Raw genomic sequence first — 23,502 nt, 5'->3', positions numbered from 1 at the left:
CAGTTGAACTCTGGGGTGGTTGAGGGGAGGGGGTAGGGATCCAGGGGGAAAGAAAGCAATCACTCAGAGAAACCAAGGATTTTAGAAGATTTCAAAGAAGGAAAGGGAGAGTTTTACAATAATCCCAGGACCCCGAGATCATGACCTGAGCCGAAGTCAGACACCTAGCCAACTGAGCCAGCCAGGCACCCCGAGAGTATCTTTCACAGAGCAGAAGTTTTTAATGATGTCCACCTTCTCAGTTATTTCTTTCATAGATCAGGCATTTGATGTCTCTAAAAAGTTATCACCATAGCAAAGGTCATCTAAATTTTCTCCAATGTTCTCTTCTAGGAGTTTTATAGTTTTGAATTTTACATTTAGGCCTGTGATCCATTTTGAGTTAATTTTTGGAAGTGTGTAAAGTCTGTCTAGATTCATTTTTGGTATGTGATGTCCAGTTGTGCTAGCACTGTTTGTTGAGATTTCTTTTTGGCTCCATTGTATTGCTTTTTTTGCTTCTTTGTCAAAGATCAGTCGACTGCATTTATGGGGATCTATTTTTGGTCTCTCTGTTCTGTTCCATTGATCTGTGTGTTCTTTCACCAATACCACACTGCCTTGATTACTGTAGCTTTATAGTAAGTCTGGAAGTAGAGTAGTATCAATCTTCCAGCTTTGTTATTCTCCTTCAATGTTGTGTTTACTATTCTGGGTCTTTTGCCTCTCCATATAAACTTTAAAATCAGTTTGTTGATTTCCATAAAATAACTTGCTGGGATTTCAATTGGGATTACATTGAATCTATGGATCAAGTTAGAATATCTTGACAATATTGAGTCTTCCTATTCATGACCATGAATCTTGTTACTATTATTTAGTTCTTCTTTGATTTCCTTCATCAGAGTTTTGTAATTTTCTTTATATAGATCTTGTCTGTATTTTGTTAGATTTATACTTAAGTATTCTAGTTTTTTGCTTGCTAATGTAAATGGCATTGTGTTTTAAATTCAAATTCTGTTTGCTGCTATAAAGCAATTGACTTTTGTATGTGAACTTTGTATCCTGCAACATTGCTATAATCACTTAGTTTCAGGAGGTTTTTTGAATTTTTTGGATTTCCTATATAGACAGACAATCATGTCATCTTGAACAAACACAGGGTTTTTGTTTTATTTTTCCTTCCCAATCAGTATACCTTTTATTTCCTTTTCTTGTCTTACTGGACTAGCTAGGACTTCTAGTACAATGTTGAAAAGGAGTGGAAAAGGAGTTGCCTTATTCCTGACTTAGCAGGAAAGCTTCTAGTTTCTTGGCGTTAAATATGATGCTAGGTGTAGATTTTTTATTGATTTTTTTTCTTAATTTTAGAGAGAGAGAAAGGAGAGAGGGAGCATGAGTGCAGGGAGGGGCAGAGGGAGGGAATCTCAAGCAGACTCCCTGCTGAGCGTGGAGCCTGCCACAGGGCTTGATCTCATGACCCTGAGATCACAGCCTGAGCTGAAACCAAGAGTCAGATGCTTAACCAACTGAGCCACCCAGGTGCCCCAATTTTTTTATAGATTTTTAAAAATTGAGTCAAGTAAGTTCTTCTCTTCTAAGTTTATATTAATTTTTTTTTTTAGATTTTATTTATTTATTTGAGAGAGGGAGAGGGAGAGGCAGGCTTAGCAGGGAGCCTGATGTGGAGCTTGATCCCCTGGGATCATGACCTGGGGCAGACCCTTAACCATCTGAGCCACCCAAGTGCCCCTGTATTCCTTCTTTTTAAAGGCTGAATACTATTCTATTATAGATATATCCACATTTTGTTTACCCATTTATCCATTAGTGGATAGTTGGGTTGCTTCCACCTTTCTGGCTATTGTGAATAATTCTGCTATGAACATGGGTGTACAAGTAGCCCTTTGAGACCCTGCTTTCAGTTCTTCTAGGTATAATTGCTGGATCATATGGTAATATTTTCATTTTATTGAGTTTATTGAATATTATATGCAAAATTTTATATACAAGGATATTCATTGCACTGATGTTTATAATAGCAAAAATTTGAAAGCAGCCTTGCTATGTATCAGTGGGTGACTGGTCACATAATTACAGTACATCCATACAATGAAGTATACTGCAGCTGTTTAGGAAGATCTGTATGTTTTTACATGTCAAAATGTCTAGATAGATTATAATATGAAAAAACAAATTATAAAATAATATGTTAATATGAACCTGTTTTTTTTTTTTTTTAAGAAGTTCTATTATGAGAGAGAGAGAGAGAGAAAGAATGGGAAGGGTGAGGGGCAGAGGGAAAGGGAGAAGTAGACTCTGCGCTGAGCTGGGAGCCTGATGTGAGGCTCTATCCCAGGACCCTGAGATTGTGACCCAAGCCGAAAGCAGATGTTTAACCAACTGAGCCACCCAGGCGCCCTGCATATGAACCTGTTTTGTTTTGTTTTTTAATTGTATGTATGTATGTATGCTTCAAAAAAATTTTTTAAGGATAACACACTTCTGTAGGTTGAGGGGGATGAGGGGATAGATTATAAGTGCAGTAGAAGAGCAGACCTTTATCTTACCACTTTACAAGTTACTGCATCATATGCATCATATCAGGATTTATAAGAGGCACAGTTTTATAAGCAGAAAAACCAATTTAAGTGATTGTAGTTTTGGAAAAAATAAAGCTTAACTTCCAATTGTCTGTGACATACAAAGAAAATGTTATCTATTTCATTACTTACTAAAAGTTTTTATGTCTACGATGTCAAATGCACATCACTGAGATCTTTAAAGTATCTTTTTTATTGTTATATGTAATATGAAGGGTATTTATTGTCTTGTGGCCTGACATATAAAATTAGCACAGTGAATTCCTATCAAAATGGTTTTACGTAAGGAAAATGTTCTTCTATTTTTGGATCATACTTGAATGGTGCTATCCGTTTCCTGTGACTTGGTGTGGTGAGGTATGTAGTGGAATCGTAGGCTTCCTCTGCTCTTGAGGAGAACATTGCTTCGTTTAAGCATTGTGTTACACTACACACTGAATTTTGTTCTTTGCCTTTTCTTCTGACAGTAGATCTTCATGGAGGAGCACGGAGTGACCCAAACCGAACACATGGCTACCATAGAAGCCCATGCAGTTGCCCAACAAGTACAGCAGGTCCATGTGGCCACCTACACTGAGCACAGTATGCTGAGTGCTGATGAAGACTCACCTTCTTCTCCTGAGGACACCTCTTACGATGATTCAGACATACTCAACTCCACAGCGGCTGATGAGGTAACAGCCCATCTAGCTGCTGCAGGTAATACTGTTTGGGTCGGAAGCTCTTCAGTTTTTTTCTTAACCTCTGGTATTGTGCATATCTGCAAGGGCCTAGGATGCAGGCATCCTCACATATATCACATTTTCCTGATTTTTTAAGCCTTGCATTTACAGCTTATGCCTGTATTCTACTGAGACTTAAGATCTAGAATGGCATACTATTAATGATATGACTTTGGTTTTGTTTTTTTCATCCATTCTAACAGTCTTTTGACTTCTTACTAAAACATTTAGTCCATTTACAGTAAATGTAACCACTGGTATATTTAGGTTTAAATTTATCATGTTTACAATATGCTTGCTTTCTCTTCATCCCACTTACTCTGTGTTTACTTTTCCTTTGTGTTTCAGAGGGACTGAAAAGTTTTTAATTTTTTTTCTTGTTTGTTTGGAAGTTATACACACTTTTACTATTAGTGGTACCCCCTAGAAATTATAATACATCCTTAACTTATTTCAAAGTCTTCTGTAATTGGTACTTTTGTCCTTTTAAGGGATAATGCAAGTTTCTTAGAACACTTGAATTTTATTCCCCTGCTTCTGGCCTATATGCTATTGTTATTCTGTGTATTAATTCTTTGTATATTTTAAGCCATACAAGACATTATTTTTGTTTTATACTTAATGTTCATTTTTTCCTTTATATCCAGCTTGCCTTCTGAGAATTTTTCTTCTGTGTAAAGATAACATTTAATATTTCCTTCAGCATGGAAGTCTCTCAGTTTTTCATTGTCTGAGAATGTTTTTATTTAACTTTCAATCTCAAAGGATGTTCTCACTGGGTATAGAATTTTAGATTGGCACTTATTTTTTTCCCCTCGTATCAAAGATACCGTTCCCACTAGTTTCTGTCCTTGCTTTTCAGAATTCAGCTGTTTCATTCTAACATTTGCTCCTTTGAAGGTTATCTCCCACATAGGTCCCTCCTCCAACTGTTATTAAGATTTTCTCTGTCTTAAGTTTTTTGTTTGTTTTTCTGTCTTCAGTTTTTGTGATACATCTGGCTTTGGACTTCTATTTATTCTGTTTAGGATTCTTTGAACGTCTTGAATCTGTGGATTGATGTCTTTCATCAATTCTGGAAAATCTTAGTCACTAGATTTTTTTTTTAAGATTTTATTTATTTTTTATTTGAGAGAGCGAGAGCATGCACAAGAAGGGGGAGGGGCAGAGGGAGAAGGAGAAGCAGACTCCCTGCAGATCAGGGAGCCTGATGTGGGGCTCAATTCCAGGACCCTGGGATCATGACCTGAGCTGAAGGCAGATGCTTGACCCACTGAGCCACCCAGGTGCCCCTTAGTCACTAGATTTTGCTTCAGTTTTGCTTCTGCTCCATTCCATCTTTTCCTTCTGTGACTCCAATTAAATATGTTAGTTTTCCTCATTGAATCCTTTATGTCTCTTACTCTCTATTCTGTGTTATCATCATTTTGTCTCTTTATGCTTCACTCTATGTAGTTTCTTCAAACTGTCTTCCAGTTTATTAATTTTTCTCACCAACTGTGTCTGAGGTGATTTAAATCTGTCTACTGAGGTACTAATTTTAGTAATAGTTAATAGTTTCATTTTTTTTGTTTTAGAATTTCTAGTATGTTTTTTCCCTCCCAAATTTGTACTATTATAGTTTCCAATTGTAATAGAAAAAAAAAGTTTTTTAAATCTCTGGGAGTGAAGTAAGCATCATGATTTTACAATACATTTGGTAATTCTACTCTCTGAAGTGCCTATGGGTCTTTTTCTGTTATATGTTGTTAGTGCTCTTTCTTGTTTATGTTGGTTTTTCTCTTCATGTATTGGTTATATTTAAATGAATGCTGGATGGTGTGTTTGGAAATTTATTTTTAGAAATAATTTGGGGTCTAGAATAGTATTATTGTCCTCTAGAGAGGATTTTTGTTTGCTTCTGCCAGATGCCTGAGGACACTAGCAATCCTGGATTATCTTAATCCAATTTAAGGTTTGAGATTTTCTGGGCCACTAAATGACTTATAGCTGGGCTGTATTTTGTACCATTCCCTTTGCTATTTACATTGTATACTTAGCACTATGGGGGAAGACTCCATGTAAACCATGCCTGGATGGGTTTAATATTGTATAAGGAACATTGATCTTAGAAGATATTTAGGGAAAGTTGGACAGTAAATCAGTTATCAAGAATGGCCAAAATACTTCATCTTTTTTTAGTATGTGCTGTATTTAAGGAAAAGAAGACAAATGTGATGAAAAACAACCTTATTACTCTCAGTTATAATCCACTGTGTACTTCTGGAATTGTGAATTTAAAATAAGGCTCAGTGGCAGAACACATTTGAGATGTTTGTAAAACATATTTTTGAAATATTTATACTTCCCAGAAGAGGGCATCCTAACATAATGAATGCAGGTCAACCACTTTCCTAGGAAGGAAGATGCTTTTGAGACATAGTTTTGCTGTATTACTGTACTGCACTGTCATAGTGTTAAAATTAGGAAAGGACTTTAATCTAACATTTTCACGTGGCAGATATGGAAACTGAGGCCCAGCTGGTAGAAATGATTTACCATTTAATCATTCAACAATTATTGAGGAATTACTGTATGTTCTATATCACTGTATATAAATACTACGAACAAGACAGGAAAGAGCTTGCTCCTAATGTAGCTTACAGACCAGTGGTGGGGAGAAGGGTACAAATAATAAAGTAAAATAATTTCAAAAAGCACTGAATACTCTGGAGGAAATAAGGTGAATGGAGAGGGAAGGGAAGGAGATTGCTGCTTTTCTAATCCTATTCTCTTCCCTGCCTCCACTGAGGTAATCACTATTCTAAATTTGATCTTTATCATTCTCATGCACTTCTTTTATTTCTGCTGTATATGTATGTATCAATAAACAATACTTAGCATTGTTTGGCATATTTTAAATTTTATAAAAATGATAACACTCTAACCCTATCTCTCTGTAACATTGTTTATCTCATTCAGTATTATTTTTTTGAGATTGATTCATGTTGATAATGTGGCAGTATGTTTTTATTTTAAGTGTTATTTGGTATTCCATTCATTATCTGAAAATGACATATATTAGTATAACACTTAGGCTATTTATAAGTTTTTGCTATTACAATAACTGCAAATGAAAATTATTTTATCTTTTCTTGTGCAAATTGTGGGAGTTTCTTTTGGCAGTTTTCAGACTCTTGACATTTCCCATAGTGATACATTTTACATTGTGATCTGAGATAAATGAATGCACATATAACTGGAATAACAATTTCTCATGGAGTAATACTTACCCTTCTGCCATGACACACCCACTGATATGTTCTAGTGTCTTTCACTTTATTCCATTTTATTAAAAAACAAAAGCTACTCATGAACCACCAAAGAACAGAAACCTGCGGTTTGAAAACACTGCTGAAGGGTATATCCAGGAGGATAATGAGAGGGCAAAGATGGGCACGTTTTCAACTTTACTAAATATTCCAAATGTCTTTCCAAATCAGTATATCAATTTACATCCCCCCACAGCATGCTGGAGTGCCTGTTGCTTCCAGTCCTCACCATATTTGGAATTGTCAATCATTTTTTGTTTTTGCCAGTCTGATGAAATAGTATCTCGTTGTCTTTTTAATTTGCTCATCTCTGAGCTAGAGATTTTAGCCAGTGCAGGAAGACAAGATAGAGTGCCATTTCAGACTATTGAAATGACTTTTTATTGACTGTTGCTTTTCTTCTTTTGCATATTTCCTCTTTATGCTTTTGTCCAATTGGGTTGGTTTGTTGTTTTTTCTTTTTTTTTTTTTAATTTATTTATTCATGAGAGAGAGAGAGAGAGAGGCAGAGGCAGAGGGAGAAGCAGGCTCCCCGTGGAGCAGGGAGCCCGATGCGGGACTCGATCCCAGGACCCTGGGATCATGACCTGAGCCGAAGGCAGACGCTTAACCGACTGAGCCACCCAGGCGTCCCTGTTGTTTTTTCTTATTGTAAGAGTTATTGATATATTTTTTAATACTGTTCTTTTCTTGATAATATACATTGCATTTAGTATCTTCTCCCAATTTGTTGACCACTCCTTCCCTCAATTTTTTATTATTTCTTTTGTCCATATAGGTTTTAGTTTATATTATTGTGAAATTTATCAGTCTTTTACCTTACTGTTTATCCTTTTGGAGTCTTATTTAAGGAATTCTTACCCCTGAGTTCATAAGTACTCTATAGCAGTTTACTGCAGAAGTTACAAAGTTATTTGTTGTTGTTTTAATTTAGCTCTTTAATTCACCTGGATAATATTTTTGTGTATATGATATAGGGATCTAGTTTCATTATTTTTCCATACAACCATTTGTCCCAGTACCATATTTTTAATAGTTCATCCTTTTCCCACCTCTGTCTTCTGACACAGGAAGGTGTTTGTGAACTCTTAATTCAGTTGCATTGGCTTGTTTGTCTATCCTTCAGCCAGTTCCGTACTGTCTTAATGACTGTAGCTTTATAGTAACTACTGATATTTGGTAGGATGAGTGCACCTTTTTATTTTATTTTTTTTAATTTTTTTTTTATTTATTTATTCATGAAAGTCAGAGAGAGAGAGAGAGAGGCAGAGGGAGAGAAGCAGGCTCCCCACCTAGCAGGGAGCCCGATGCAGGACTCGATCCCAGGACCCTGGGATCATGACCTGAGCCGAAGGCAGACGCTTAACCATCTGAGCCACCCAGGCACCCCGAGTGCACCTTTTTAAATTCTTAAAATTCTTCACAATTATTCTAGCTATTTTTGGCCTTTTGCACTTCCATTTAAGTTTTAGGATCAGCTTATCAAGTTCCAGAAAAACCCATACTGGGACTTTTATTTGAATTGTATTGAATTTATAAATTAATTAAGCACCTTTATTCATAATAGCCTAAAACTGGAAATTACCCAAATGTCTATGAATAGGATAACGGATGAACTGTGATTCATTTATATTCTGGAATATTACTCATCAATAAAAAGGAAAAAACTACTAACACATAGAACAGTGTGGATAAATCTCAAAAACATTATTTTAAGTGAAAGAAACCTTACACAAAAGAATATATACTGTATGATTCCATTTATTTCAAGTTCTAGAATAGATAGGGCTAAAATAGGGTGAAGAAAATCAGAATTGTGGGTCCTTTTGAGAGATTGGGTGGGAACTGACTGGAAGGAGACATGAGAGAACTTTCTGTAGTGGTGGTATTATTAAATATCTTGGTAGATTGGTTATCATAAGTACATTTTCAAAATTTATGGTACACTTACACAAAATTGAATGTACACTTAATATTTGTACATTGCGGGGCGCCTGGGTGGCTCAGTCGTTAAGCGTCTGCCTTCGGCTCAGGTCATGATCCCAGGGTCCTAGGATCGAGTCCCACATCGGGCTCCCTGCTCAGCGGGAAGCCTGCTTCTCCCTCTCCCACTCCCCCTGCTTGTGTTCCTGCTCTCGCTGTCTCTCTCTCTGTCAAATAAGTAAATAAAATCTTTAAAAAAAAAAAATGTACATTGCTTTATATGTACATTTTACCTCAAAAGAAAAAATTGTAAAGAAGTATTGAACTCTAGGGGCACCTGGGTGGCTCAGTTGGTTAAGCGACTGCCTTCGGCTCAGGTCATGATCCTGGAGTCCCGGGATCGAGTCCCGCATCGGGCTCCCTGCTCGGCAAGGGGTCTGCTTCTCCCTCTGACCCTCCTCCCTCTCATGCTCTCTGTCTCTCATTCTCTCTCTCTCAAATAAATAAATAAAATCTTTAAAAAAAAAAAAAGAAGTATTGTACTCTAGCTAATGATATTCCCGCTGAATATTTAGGGGAATCATACTGCAGTTTTCATGCATCAGAATAAAAAAATGATATGGATTGATGAATGGATAGAAAGATGGATGGGGTGCCTGGCTGGCTCACTAGGGCATGCAACTCTTGATCTTGGGGTTGTGAGTTCAAGCCCCATGTTAGGTGTAGAGATTATTTAAAAATTTTTTTTAAATCTTAAAAAAATTAAAAAAAAAAAGAAAGATGGATAGATGTATATGGTAAAATGTTATGGTAGAGTGGTAGATATATGAATGTTCACCAAAAAATTTTTTCAACTTTGCTCTATATTTGAAAGTTTTAGTAATAAGATATTGGACTCTTACAGATCAATAGAATAAAAACAAATTAGCTAATTAAAAAATGGACAAAGGACTTAAGTAGACATCTCCCTAAAGAAGATGTACAAGTGGCCAAGAAGCCCGTGAAAAAGATGTTCACATTACTAATCATCAGGGGAGAAATTGGAACCCTTACATGCTGTTGGTGGGAATATAAAATGGTGCAGCCTCTATGGAAAATGGTATAAAGGTTCCTTAAAAAATTAAAAATAGAACTACCCTATGATCCAGCAATTTCACCTCTGGGTACATATTCAAAAGAATTGAAATCAGGATCTCATAGAGTATTCACATTCCCATGTTCATTATTCACAATAGCCAAGATGTGGAAGCAACTCAAGTGTCCATTGACAGATGAATGGATAAAGAAAATGTGGTATATGTATAGAATGGAATATCATCCAGCCTTTAAAAAGAAGGAAATCCTTGGGCGCCTGGGTGGCTCAGTTAAGCGTCTGCCTTCGGCTCAGGTCATGATCCCAGGGTCCTGGGATCGAGCCCTGCTCAGAGGAGAGCCTGCTTCTCCCTCTGCCTCTCCCTCTCTATCTGCTTGTGCCCTCTCTCGCTGTGTGTCTCTCTGTCAAATAAATAAATAAAACCTTTAAAAAAAAAAAGGAAGGAAATCCTGCCATATGCAACAACATGGGTGAAACTTGAGGGCATTATGCTAAGTGAAAGAAGCCAGTTACAGAGAAGGACAGATACTGCATGATTCCACTTTACATGAGGTATCTAGTCAAACTCATAGAAACAGGGGTAGAAGGGTGGTTGCCAGCAACTGGGGTATGGGAATGAGAGTTGCTCTCCAACTCCAGTATAAAGTTCCAGTTATGCAAGATGAGTAAGTTCTAGAGATCTGGTCAACATTGTGCCTATCTTTAACTGTATTGTACACTTAAAAAATTAATATGGCAGATCTCATATAGTAAGTGTTCTTATCACAGTTAAAAAATAAAATACTGGAAAAAATGTATCAGTAGGATTTTTTTTTTATCTAGCAGCTGTTTACAATGGAAATGAAGGTTAAAAGCATTAATTTATTTTTTAACTTGATCTGGGGCTCTTTAGAGGAGTTTATTTAAGTCAGACTGATTATACTACTAAATAACATGTAGAGAGATATGTCTAGATTTTCAGGGAGGCTTATTTTAATTGAGCCCCTTAGACCATATATAACATGTGCTAGTGTAAATGTGAGTAGTTAAACTTAATTTTCATATAAGCGTTTTATAGGGTTTACAAATAAGGATAAAAGTGGATCGTCTGCTTTAAAAAGAAAAAGGAATGTCCTTTATATGTTGAGATTCCATGAATCAGAGACTCCAGTAATTCCTTAGGGTCTACCCTTTATTTTAATAATTAGTTTGAGGACAAGCCAGACCAACTTTTATTAACATTTTTCCCTTAGAGTGGGAGAGTTTTCATCTTTTTCCTGCCAGCATGCTTTCATCGGTTTAACTTTGTGGTCAACAACTCCATTTTAGGCACAATTCTCAGATATATAAGAAAAAATTTCCAATTAAGATAATATTCTTCCAGCTATTCCTCTTATGGGTGTTGTTACTATTTGAGTTCCAAGCATGAGTGATTATCTCTCTTCCTTAACTTGGCAGTGTCTTGGGGTGATGGAAAGAGGGGCACGGGGTTGGAAATGAAATTTGAAATCTGTGATTCTTTTGGCAAGCTCTTCCTCTCTCAGTGCTGCAATTTCATTTAGCACCTCTGAGAATATTGCCTTCGCAGTATGGGCATGCTGGCAAAACACAGCACAACATTATGTAAAATTTAGCTAGTGTATGGTGGGGAGGTGTTTAAGTCAGTCACTTTGTAGATTCCTTGTAAGTTTCATTGGTAATGAAAATGATTTGTGTTGAACAATAGTGAACTATGTTGATAATATCAGGAACATTCTATATTTACTGAGAACATATTAGGAAATAAAGGCCACCTTTCTCGTGCCTTTAATTGCTTTCTGTCTCGTAGAGCTGACGGGCTTTGCCTGATCTCAGCCCCCGCGTTATTGTTTCAGGTCCTGTGGGAATGGCTGCTGCCGCTGCAGTGGCGACAGGAAAGAAGCGGAAACGGCCTCACGTGTTTGAGTCTAATCCGTCTATCCGGAAGAGGCAGCAAACACGCCTGCTTCGGTGAGGGCTCCCTTCCCCGTGCTGTTGCTGCTCCTCCAGCGCTTCGTGGTGCGGGCAGGCGTTACTCGGTGCACCGAGGATACTGTCGGAGTCCTTGATGGCAGAATTAGACTTGAAAGTACTCCTGTGAAATCAAACACATGAAACTAGAAAGGATGAACAGATGTAGAATGCCACATCATTTCATTCAGAGAAACTTTCTGTGCCTGCACTGTGCCAGACATTGTTCTAGGCCTTGGGAATAGAACCGTGAACAAAACAAATTCCCTGAAAGAGCTTATAATCCAGTGGAGGGAAAAAGAAAATAAACACATATGTAATGTGTCAAATGATGATAAGTACTATGGAAAAAAAGAAAGTGGAGTAAGGAAAAAAAGAAAAGAAAGGTTTGGGGGATGTAGTAGTTTCTCTTTTTTTATAGGGATGGTCTGGGAAATCCTCTTTGACAGGCAACCTCTGAATGGAGACCTAAAGGAAGTAAAGGGGCATTACTGATGTCTAAAGGAAGAGCTTTTCAGGCAGAGAGAAGAGCAAGAGGAAAGTTGCTGAAGTGGCATGGAATGTGATAATCATGTTTGAGGAATAGCCAGGGAAAGAATGACGGGAGATAGAGTCAGAGCAGTAGTAGAGAGCCACATTATGGGGTCATTGATCCAGTATAAGGGCTTTGACTCTTGTTCTGAGTGAGATGGGAAGTCAGTGAAGGCTTTTGACTAAAGCAGTGATATGCTCTGATTTATGTTTTCAAAGAAACCATAAGGCTACTGTGTTGAGAGTAGAATTTGGATATACCAGAATGGAAGCAGGGAGAACAATTAGGAGGTTATTGTAGTAATCCAGGCCAGAAATCGTAGGATCTTAAAACCAATATCTCAGCAGCAAAGGTAGTAAGAGGTGGTCATCCTGGATGTATTTCAAAAGTCAACTCTAACATGATTAACTGAAGGATTGGATGTGGGGTGTGAGAGCAAAACAGCAGGGAAGGGGACCTCAAGATTTTTGGTCTGATTACTGGAAGGGTTGAGATGACACTTACTGGAAGAGAGGAGCAGGTATAGGAATGAGTGAGGGTAGGGCAGAATCAGGAATTTGGTTTTGGACACGTCAGGTCTGTGATACCTCTTAACCATTAAGTGGAGAAACAATAAGCAGTTGATACGTGAGTCTGGAATTCAAAGGAGAGATCTTGCTGAAAATGTCTAAATCTTAGATCATGTCTAAGTCTTAGATCTTGTCTAAGACTGTGAGACTGGAAGAGGTCACCTAGAGAGTGAGTGTAGACTGAGGCCTGAAGCATTCTACCCTTTAGAGGTTGGAGAGATGAAAGGAATGAACAAAGGAGTCCAAGAAGCTACCAGTGAATCAGGAGGAAAATCAAGAGAGCAATACACTAGAGGGGCACCTGGGTGGCTCAGTCATTAAGCATCTGCCTTCAGCTCAGGTCATAATCCCAGGGTCCTGGGATCAAGCCCCGCATTGGGCTCCCTGCTCCACGGGAAGCCTGCTTCTCCCTCTCCCACTCCCTCTGCTTGTGTTCCCTCTCTTGCTGTGTCTCTCTCTGTCAAATAAGTAAATAAAATCTTTAAAAAAGAGAGAGAGAGCAATACACTAGAAACCAAGTGCAAAGAGTGTTTTAAGAAGGAGGGCGTGTGATCAGCTCTGTCAAATGCCGCTGGCAGGTTGAATAAGATGCAAATTGACCATTAGATTTAGCAACATGGAGGTCATGATTGAACTTGGCAAGAGCATTTCCAGTGGAGTGGGAAGGATGAAAGGATTGGGGTGTCTTCAAGAGAAAACGGGAAAAGAAGAATTGGAGAGCGTGAATATAGACCATTTCTTCAAGGAATGCTGCCAAATTTCTTGTTTGGCATATGGTCCTTTGCTGACGAGTTTTTTCTGAAGAGTTTGTAGGTTGCACAGAAAGGTTAACACGCAGGTATAGTACACAGAGGACTTAATATTTGATGGTTGCACAAAATGCATTCATATAGGATAAGAAATTTTGTCTATAAAATATTCCAGAAGTTCTTGTAGTGTTTTAAATATTATATCCAAAATTTCTAGTTATTTATTAGGATGTTGAATCCAGATGGAGTGCCAATCCATGCAAGTGATATGTGACAAAAGCTAGAAAATACAGTTTATTTTATGAGGAAGATTATAAGAAACTGAAGGAAAAACCCAAAAAGTACTGATTGGAAGCTTTCAGCAAAGGGTTTATATGCCACCAGATAGGCAGTTCTTCTCATTTCCTTTAATGATGGGATAGGCCGGAGTAATTAGAATGTGTTCTATATAGAAATGTCTTTGCTGTAAGGGGCATAGACGTGATAGTACATACTTTTGGAAAAGATGGAAAACTAGGTATGTTCACTTTGTTTCATTTGAATTAATTACTCACCAGTCCCTGGAAAGAGTAGACTATGTTCTCAGAAGGATTATAGAACGTAGAACTTTAAAATAATCTCCCATGATTTCAGAGGAAAAGCCCAACGTTTCTGTGTCATCCAGTGTTGATATATTTAAAAAAGCTCTTTTACTTCTTCCTCATTTGTAAAATATTACAGGACCAAGAATTGTTTATATGCAGTGAAAATCTAGAAATGACAACATTTTTGAAATCGTATTTCTGGATAAAACTATGTCAGTGAGACATACACATTGACTTATCAGTCAAAGAAATTAGAAGCAGGTCATTTAGGCCCCCTTCATTAAGCATGGAGATGATATGATAATGTCTACAAGAAAATGTCTCAGCAGTAGTCTTTATCATTATTACAAGTTGCAGTAAGAGAAAACCCCTTTAGTGTTGCTAGGATCAGGAAGAATTATAGTCTCCGTGTTCAGCCTTGTGTCGTGGCTGTGTCCTGATGCAAACTTGTAGCCGACCCTTGTATCAGTGGGCTAGTCATTGGTCTTTAGGACAAAGGTATGCACATATTTCTGCTGAACAGGATATTCAAACTCACACTCCCCCTTTCACATTTTGGGTACAACAACGTATCTAATCAGAATAAATTGTCTCGAGTCAAAGTAAATTTTGTTTCTGTGTCAGTGTAATTTCTCTCTTCTTTAACCGTTTTTATTCTCTTTTCATTCTCCAATTCAGGAAACTTCGAGCCACATTAGATGAATATACTACTCGAGTGGGACAGCAGGCTATTGTCCTCTGTATCTCCCCCTCCAAACCCAACCCTGTCTTTAAAGTGTTCGGTGCAGCACCTTTGGAGAATGTGGTAAGAAAACTCAGCTCTGTCCTCAAGTACTCACTCTTGCTTTCTGTGGGTTGTTGTTTGTTCTTTTGATCCTCTGTCTAGTACAATAGCTATTACTTCTATCCTCCCCTCATCTGGGGGTGGGAGTGGGACTGGTTTTCAAACCATTTTATGTAGATCAAAATAAAAAGGAGTATTTCTGTTTGACTTACTATAACAACATATTCTACCCAAGGGGGGAAAGATGGTGTTATGTTTGTTAAGAAACCACCACCACAGGATTTTGTTGGGTTGTTTTTTTTTTAAGCTATTTATTTATTTATTTAGAGAGACAGAGAGAGTGAGAGAGCGAGAATACAAGCAGGGTGAGGGGCAGAGAGAGAAGCAGACTCCCTGCTCAGCAGGGAGCCCGATGCGGGGCTCGATCCCGGGACCCTGGGATCATGACCTGAGCCAAAGGCAGACGCTTAACCCACTGAGCCACCCAGGCGCCCCAACGATTTTGTAAGAAAATTACTGATTTATGTCAGAAACAAAATGTGAGGTAATTCTAAGATATAAACTTCGTGAGGCAAACCTCAGGAAGCATTTTACTGATTGTTGGTATTTGAGTTCCATATTTAAAATCTCTTGCATTTCTTTGAAGAATTTATTTGACACTCTGCTTCAATTTTGAAATATAGTTGAATATTTTGATTGCCTATCTGTAGCTAAGTTTATAAAGATAGTATTTTACCTTTGTATACTTATACTAAGTGAACTACTCTTTCTTTGGCAGAAATAACTTTGAATCGTTAGTAGAATAATGGTCTGTCCAGATTTAGATTGCATTTTGTTTTTATTAGGATGACGTTTATTAGCTAAAGGGACATTTATTGGATTTCTCCCATATCGAATGTAGACATTTCAGGAGTTTAGAACTGATTAGTAAGCAATTGAAATTTTGTTTGTTTTATTGTGGGTTTTTTTTTTCACATACAAATGTTGTAGTTCTTTTTCAACATTTTTGAGTTTTGTTTTGAGTTTTGCCAAAAATTCCTGAGACCCTAGAATTAGGGTGCATATTAGGACCTTTCCTTAGAAGAATATGGTAGAAGATTTTTAGTTCAAAATGATGCCTGACAAGCTGTCCTTAGTGTCATGATGTTCACCAACATGAAATCTGGGCATGTCTTCTTTTTTTCAGTATCGAAAATTTAAAATAAGTTTACTACTACTAATAGTAATATGATCTGTGAAAAAGACTCATCCAGAAGACTCAGAAAAATACCTCTGAAAATTACCACTGAAAAGAGGGGTGCCTGGCTGGCTCAGCCAGTGGAGCATGAGACTCTTGATCTCAGAGTTGTAAGTTCGAGCCCCATGTTGGGTATAGAGATTACTTAAAACAAAATCTTTAAAAAAAAACAAAAAGAAAGTTTGGGAAACTCCTGGAGTCTTCCATACATTATAAAAAGAAACAAACAGTCATATGATAAACTAGACAGAAAAAAAAGCAGTATATATTTTTTCATTGACTGACATTTGATAAATACAGACTGAAGAATAAATACCAGTAGAATTAGAAGCAGAATATGCCTTCCAAAACATTAAAGAGGAAAAAAAACAAGTCTATATAAAAGATTTAAAAAAGAAAACACAAACTATAGAACAAAGTAATAAAGTGAAACCAATTAATTCTGTTCTAAATCATAAATATAAATGGATTAACTCCTTTGAGAACGACAAAGATTTTCTTTTAGAGTGGAACAACAATAATCCAAACCAAAACCCAACTGTATTTAATTTATGTGACATACAGTGACTCACAAATATTCAAAGTAGCTGCAAATGATACCATTAAGAAGTGAAAAGGCAGTTCACAGAATGGGAGACAATATTTGTAAATCATACATCTGACAAATAACTTGAATCCATATAAAGAACTCTTAGAACTGAACAATAAAAAGACAACCCAATTTTATTTATTTATTTAGAGTGCACATGCGCAGCAGCCAGGGCGGGGGTGGGGGTGCAGAGGGAGATAGAGAATCTCAAGCGGGCTCCACACCTAGAGTGGAGTCCCATGCAGGGCTCAATCTCACCACCCTGAGATCACAACCCAAACTGAAATCAAGAGTTGGACACTTAACTGTCTGAGCCACCCAGGCACCCCAAACCCAGTTTTAAAATGGCAAAGAATCTGTCACTATTTGCAGATGACGTACTACTATACTTAGAACACCCTGAAGACTCTGCCAAAAATCTGTTCGAACTGATAAATGAATTCAGTAAAGTTGCAGGATACAAAATTAATATACAGAAATCTGTTGCATTTTTATACATTAATAATGAAGTAAATTCTGCTCCTGAAACCAATATTGCACTGTATGTTAACTAATTAGAATTTAAATAAAAATTTGAAGAAAAAAAATAATGAAGTAGCAGAAAGAGAAATTAAGAAAACAGTTCCATTTACAATTGCACCAAAAAGAATAAAATACTTAGGAATAAACTTAACCAAGGTGGTGAAAGACTGTACTCTGAAAAAAAATATACAACAACGATGGAAGAAGTTGATGACAACACAAATGGAAAGATATTTTATGCTCATGGATTGGAAGAATTAATATCATTAAAATGTCCATACTACCCAAAGCAATCTACAACAGATTCAATGCAATCCCAGTTGAAATACCAATAGCATTTTCATAGAAGCAGAACAAATAATCCTAAGATTTGTATGGAACCATAAAAGACCTCAAATAGCCAAAGCGGTCTTGAGAAAGAAGAATACAGCGGGAGGTATCACAATCCCAGATTTACATGGTTTTAATAATGAAAACGGTATAGTACTAGCACAAAAATAGGCACATAGATCAATAGAACATAATAGAAAGCCCAAAATAAACTCACCATTATATGGTCAATTAATCAATGACCATGGAGGCAAGAATATATAATGGGGGAAAGATAGTCTCTTCCCCAAAAAATGGTGTTAGGAAAACTGGACCACTTTCTTACACCATACACAAAAATAAATTCAAAATGGATTAAAGACCTAAATGTGAGACCTGAAACCATAAAACTCTTAGAAGAAAACATAGGCAGTGATCTCTTTTTTTTTTTTTAAAGATTTTATTTATTTATTTGAGAGAGAGAGAATGAGAGAGAGCACATGAGAGGGGGGAGGGTCAGAGGGAGAAGCAGACTCCCTGCCGAGCAGGGAGCCTGATGCGGGACTCGATCCCGGGACTCCAGGATCATGACCTGAGCCGAAGGCAGTCGCTTAACCAACTGAGCCACCCAGGCGCCCCTAGGCAGTGATCTCTTGTACCTTGGCCTCAGCAAGATATTTATGGATGTGTCTCCTCAGGCAAGGAAAAAAAAACAAAAATAAATTATTAGGACTACACCAACATAAAAAGCTTTTTGCACAGCAAAGGAAGCCACCAAGGTAACGAAAAGGCAATCTACTGAATGTGAGAAGATATTTGTAAATGATACACCTGTCAAGGGGTTAATATCCAAAATATATAAAGAAGTTACACAGCTCAACACCAAAAAAACCCAAACAATCCAATTAAAAAATGGGCAGAGGACCTGAATAGACATTTTCCCAAAAACCTACAGATGGCCAACAGACCTATGAGAAGATGCTCAACCTCACTCATCATCAAATCATCAAATCAAAACCACACTGAGATACCACCTCACACCTGTCAGAATGCCTAGTATCAAAAGGACAAGAGGGGCACCTGGGTGGCTCAGTTGGTTAAACATCCGACTCTTGGTTTTGGCTCAGGTCATACATGATCTCAGGGTCGTGAAATCAAGCCCCACTTCGGGCTCTGTGTTCAGTGTGGAGTCTGCTTGAGATTCTTTCCCCCACCATACCTCCCCCTACTCGTATGCGCACTCTCTCTCTCTCCAAAATAAATAAAACCTTAAAAAAGAAAAAGAAATACCTAGTTTTGGTGGTAATGTGGAGAAAACAGAACACTTGTGTACTGTTGATAGAAGTGCAGCCAGTATGGAAAACAGTATGGAGGTTGTTGCTCAAAAAATTAAAAATAGAAATACCGTACAATCCAGTAATTCCACTACTGGCTATTTATAGAAGAACATGAAAACACTAATTTCAAAAAGATACATGTACCCCTATGTTTACTGCAGCATTATTTACAGTTGCCAAGATATGGAAGTAACCCAAGTGTCCATCCACAGAGGGATGGATAAAGAAGCAGTAGTGTGTGTATATATATATATATATACATACACAGTGGAATATTACTCAGCCATAAAAAAAATGAAATCTTGCCATTTGTGACAACATACGTGGACCCTAGAGGGTATTACGCCAAGTGACGTAAGTCAGACAAAGACAAGTATCATATGATTTCACTTATATGTGAAATCTAAAAAACAAAACAAAACAAAGCAGAAACAGACTCTTAAGATACAGAGAACGAATTGGAGATTGCCAGAGCAGGGTGGTAGGGGATCGGCAAATGGGTGAAGGGGAGTGGGCGGTACAGGCTTCCAGTTATGGAATGAATAAGTCATGGGGATGAAAGGTACAGCATAGGGAATATACTCAATGGTATCATAATAGCATTGTATGGTGACAATAGCTATACTTGTGAGCGTAGCGTACTGTATAGAGTTATCAAATCACTATGTTGTAATACCTGAAACTAATGTAAGTTGTGTTCAACTATACTTCCAAGTTTTTAAAAAATGGCAAAGAATCTGAATAGATATTTCTCCAAAGAAGACAGAGAAATGGTCAGCAAGCACATGAGCACTGATGATAGTCATTAATTATTATGGAAATGAAAATCAAAACCAGAATGAGACCACTTCGTACTTACTAGGATGATTATAATCAGAGAGGTGGACAACAATAAGTGTTGTTGAGAATATGTAGAAATTGGAACCTTCCATACATTGCTACTGGGTGAAATGATGCAGTTGCTTCAGAAAACAGTTAAGACGGGGCGCCTGGATGGCTCAGTCGATTAAGTGGCTGCCTTTGGCTCAGGTAGTGATTGCAGGGTTCTGGGATCGAGTCCCGCGTCGGGCTCCCTGATCGGCAGGGAGCCTGCTTCTTCCTCTCCCTCCGCCTGCCTCTCTGCCTACTTGTGCTCTCTCTCTATCTCTCTGTCAAAAAAATAAATAAAATCTTAAAAAAAAAAAACAGTTTGGCAATTTCTTAAAATCTTAGAGTCACCACATGACCCAGCAATTCTACTCCTAGGTTTACTCAAAAGAACTGAAAACAAAACTTATACACACAATGTCCATAGCAGCAAAACTTATAGATAAACCTTAAACACGATGTTCTTAGCAGCATTATTCGTAATAGCCACAAAGTGGAAACAACCCAAATGTTCATCAACTGATGAATGGATAAATAAAATATGTTATTATCCATACAATGGAGTATTATTCAGCAGTAAGAGGGAATGAAATACTGATTTTAAAAAACTACAGCATGCGGGGCTCCTGGGTGGCTCAGTGGGTTAAGCATTTGACCTCAGCTCAGGTCATGATCTCCAGGTCCTGGGATCGAGTCCCGCATCCAGCTCCCTCCTCAACAGGGAGTATCTCTGTCTCTCTCTCTCTCTCCGCCTCTGCCCCTCTCCACTGCCCATTCTCTCGTTCTCTCAAATAAATAAATAAAATCTTAAAAAAAAAACAAACTATAGCATGGATAAACCTTGAAAACATTGTGCTAGGTGAAAGAGCCCAATCACAAAAGACCACATGTATGATTCCATGTATATGCAATGTCCAGAACAGGCAAACCTATGGAGTAGATTAGTCATTGCCAGGTTGGAGAGGTGGGAAGGAGGAATGGAAAGTGACAGCCAATTAGTATGGGTTTATTTTAGGGGGGATAAAAATGCTCTAAAATTAGATTATGATGATGCTTGCACAACCCTACATATATACTTAAAAAGGTTGAATTGTACACTTTATTTTTTTTAATTGTACACTTTAAGTGGTGAATTGTATGGTCTGATATGCTGAATAATGACCCCAAGATATCCAGGTCTGAATCCCTGGAACCTTTGTGTGTTACCTTGTATGGCAAAAAGGACTTTGCAGTGATTAGGTTAACAATCTTGAGATGGGGAGATTACCCTGGATTATCCAGGTACGCCCTACATCTAACTACATTGTCTTTATCAAAGGGAGACAAAGGGAGATTGATAAAGAAGTAGAAGATGTGTTGGTAGGAGTAAAAGGCTGGATGCAGGGAAAGGGTCAGGAGCCAAAGAATATAGGCTAGAAGCAACTAGACAAGGCAAGGAAATGAACTCTCCCCTAGAGCCTCCAGAAGGACCAGCCTTGCCAATAACCTTGACTTTAGCCCAGTGAAACTAAGAGAATTTCTGTTGGTTTAAGCCACCAAGTTAATGGTACTTGTGGCAGCCATAGGAAACTAATATGTAGGGTATGTGAATTATAATCTCAATAAAGCTGTTAAAAATCTTAAAAGTAAAATAATAGGCAAAGGTATGTCAGACAAATACCTACAAAAAATAAATCATGGATCCCAGCATTAATATCAGACAAAGCCAAATTCTCAAGACAAATGAGTATTAACTGAGAACCAGACGTAATTTGGTATTGATAAGTAGTATAAATTTATAATGAACCTTTTATGCCTCAAGTGACATTAAAGCAAAGTGTGTAGATCAAAAAATTACAAATATAAGAAAAAACAAATGACAATGGCGGGAGGCTTTAATATCTTTGTCAGATTAAAGAAGAAAACAAAATAAGAATATAGGGATCTGAATAAAAGAATAAGGTTAATATAAAAGATATATGCTAGCATTGATACTGTATAAGGGGAGAATATGCCATATTTGAAAAATTACATGAATGAATTATAAGACTTGACCAAATATTATTATTAGGCCCCAAAGAAAATCTTAATAAATTGTAAAATGCAGAGATTATACAGGCCATATGGTTTTGTTTTTTTTCAAGGAACTACTTTAATTTTGTTTTTCAGCTAGAACTACAAATCTCTCTTTTTAAAAATTGAAACATAATTAACATGCAGTGTTATAATTAGTTTCAGGTATATAATTCAGTGATTCAACAATTCTATACATTTCTCAGTGCTCATCAAGATTAAGTGTACTCTTAATCCCATTTATCTATTTCAGTCACCCCCCGCCCCATGCTTCTGATAGCCAGCAGTTTGTTCTCTGTATTAAAGAGTCTAGTTTTTTTGTCTGTTTTTTCCTTTGTCCATTTGTTTTGTTTCTTAAATTCCACAAGGAGTGAAACCATATGGTATTTGTCTTTCTCTGACTGACTTATTTCATTTTACCCTTTACATACATCAATGTTGTTGCAAAAGGCAAGATTTCATTCTTTTTTATGGCTTAGTAATATTCCATTATATATTCCAATATTCCAGTATTATAATATTCCATTATATATGTATGTATATGTACATATACACACACACCACCTCTTCTTTATCCATCCACCTATGATGGACAATTGCTTCCATATTTTGGCTATTGTAAATAATGCTGCAATAAACTTAAAGGGTGCATATATCTTTTTGAATTAGTGTTTTCATTTTCTTTGAGTAAATACCCAATAGTGGAATTATACAGGCCATATTTTTGACCATGATACAGAACATTTTGAACTTAATATCAAAAGATAGACAGGAAAAAGTATTCAGCCTCATAGAAATTTAAAAATACTTCTTAATTTGCAAACTATTTAGAAAATACAAAAGCAAAACTTAAAAGTTTCAATTTGAACTGGTACTCAAAAGACTATTCATTGCCTTAATTTTTTTTATATACAAGAAAGATGGAAAAGAAACCTCTAATTCAAGAAGCTGGAAAGGGAATAATAAGATGAGTCTAAGAAAAAAGAGACTAAGTAAACATGGGGAAAAAATGAATTTGTGAGCAGAAAAAGAATTGTTACGTTCAAGAAATGATCCTATGAAAAGTCCAATGAAAAAGAAAAACTTCTAGCATGCTAGTTGAGGAAAAGGGAGAAGAAAGCAAATATATAATCTTAGAAATTAGATGAGTCATAGTTGCAGATAAGGAAAGATTGAAACTTGTAAGAAAATGCTGTATATTAATTCTGTTCTTACAAATTAAGAACCTCAACTAAGTGGAAAATTTAGTAAGAAAATAAAATAACTAAAATATATCTAAACCTCAGTAGAACAATAAACAAAACTGATTAAGTATATCCCTCAAAGGGGACACTGCTCTGATTATTTTGGGTGACTTCTGTTAACCTTCAAGATACAGAATCTAATCTTAATATATCAGTAATGGTATTCAGAGTGGTATTAAGTAATTAGAACCCATTGTTTATCATAATCAGTATGCAATGTATTGCCCATAATCTCTTGTTAATAACAGTTAAGGAGATGATTTAGATGTCTGACATTTATTGAGTGCTTACTGTGTTCTAGGTATAGTTATAAGCACTTCGTATAATCTCATTTAATAATTTTAGTATATGTGCTGCCGAAGCAAGCACTCATTTAATAATTTTAAAACTGATACTTGCATTTTGTTCTCCTGCCTGAAGCTGTCATCAATCTTCCTTTTTGCTTTTCTAGCTGGAGGCTGCTGAGAAACTCTAGAAAAATTAAAATTCAATAGGGCTATTCATCTTTGAAATATGGATTTCAGATTC

General features: G+C 36.9%; 1 protein-coding gene across 7 annotated transcripts in view; it reads left to right on the top strand.

The window, feature by feature from the left end:
- NRF1 (nuclear respiratory factor 1) overlaps positions 1 to 23,502 on the top strand; it is a 131,359-nt gene that overhangs the window by 31,672 nt on the left and 76,185 nt on the right. For 6 of the 7 annotated variants that reach the window (XM_031023653.2, XM_031023651.2, XM_031023648.2 and 3 more), the window contains exons 2-4: positions 3,050 to 3,281; positions 11,485 to 11,599; positions 14,712 to 14,838. In XM_031023653.2, the coding sequence (XP_030879513.1) occupies positions 3,059 to 3,281; positions 11,485 to 11,599; positions 14,712 to 14,838 (465 nt within the window). In that variant the 5' untranslated portion in view covers positions 3,050 to 3,058. The remainder of the gene's footprint in view (positions 1 to 3,049; positions 3,282 to 11,484; positions 11,600 to 14,711; positions 14,839 to 23,502) is intronic. The other variant, XM_031023649.2, reaches the window with a different exon arrangement.

This window comes from Leptonychotes weddellii, chromosome 12, assembly GCF_054177405.1.
Source record: "Leptonychotes weddellii isolate Sample4059 chromosome 12, ASM5417740v2, whole genome shotgun sequence".
Classification (NCBI taxonomy): domain Eukaryota; kingdom Metazoa; phylum Chordata; class Mammalia; order Carnivora; family Phocidae; genus Leptonychotes; species Leptonychotes weddellii.
Note: the sequence above shows the minus strand (reverse complement) of the source record. Positions and strands in the feature narration are given on the sequence as shown.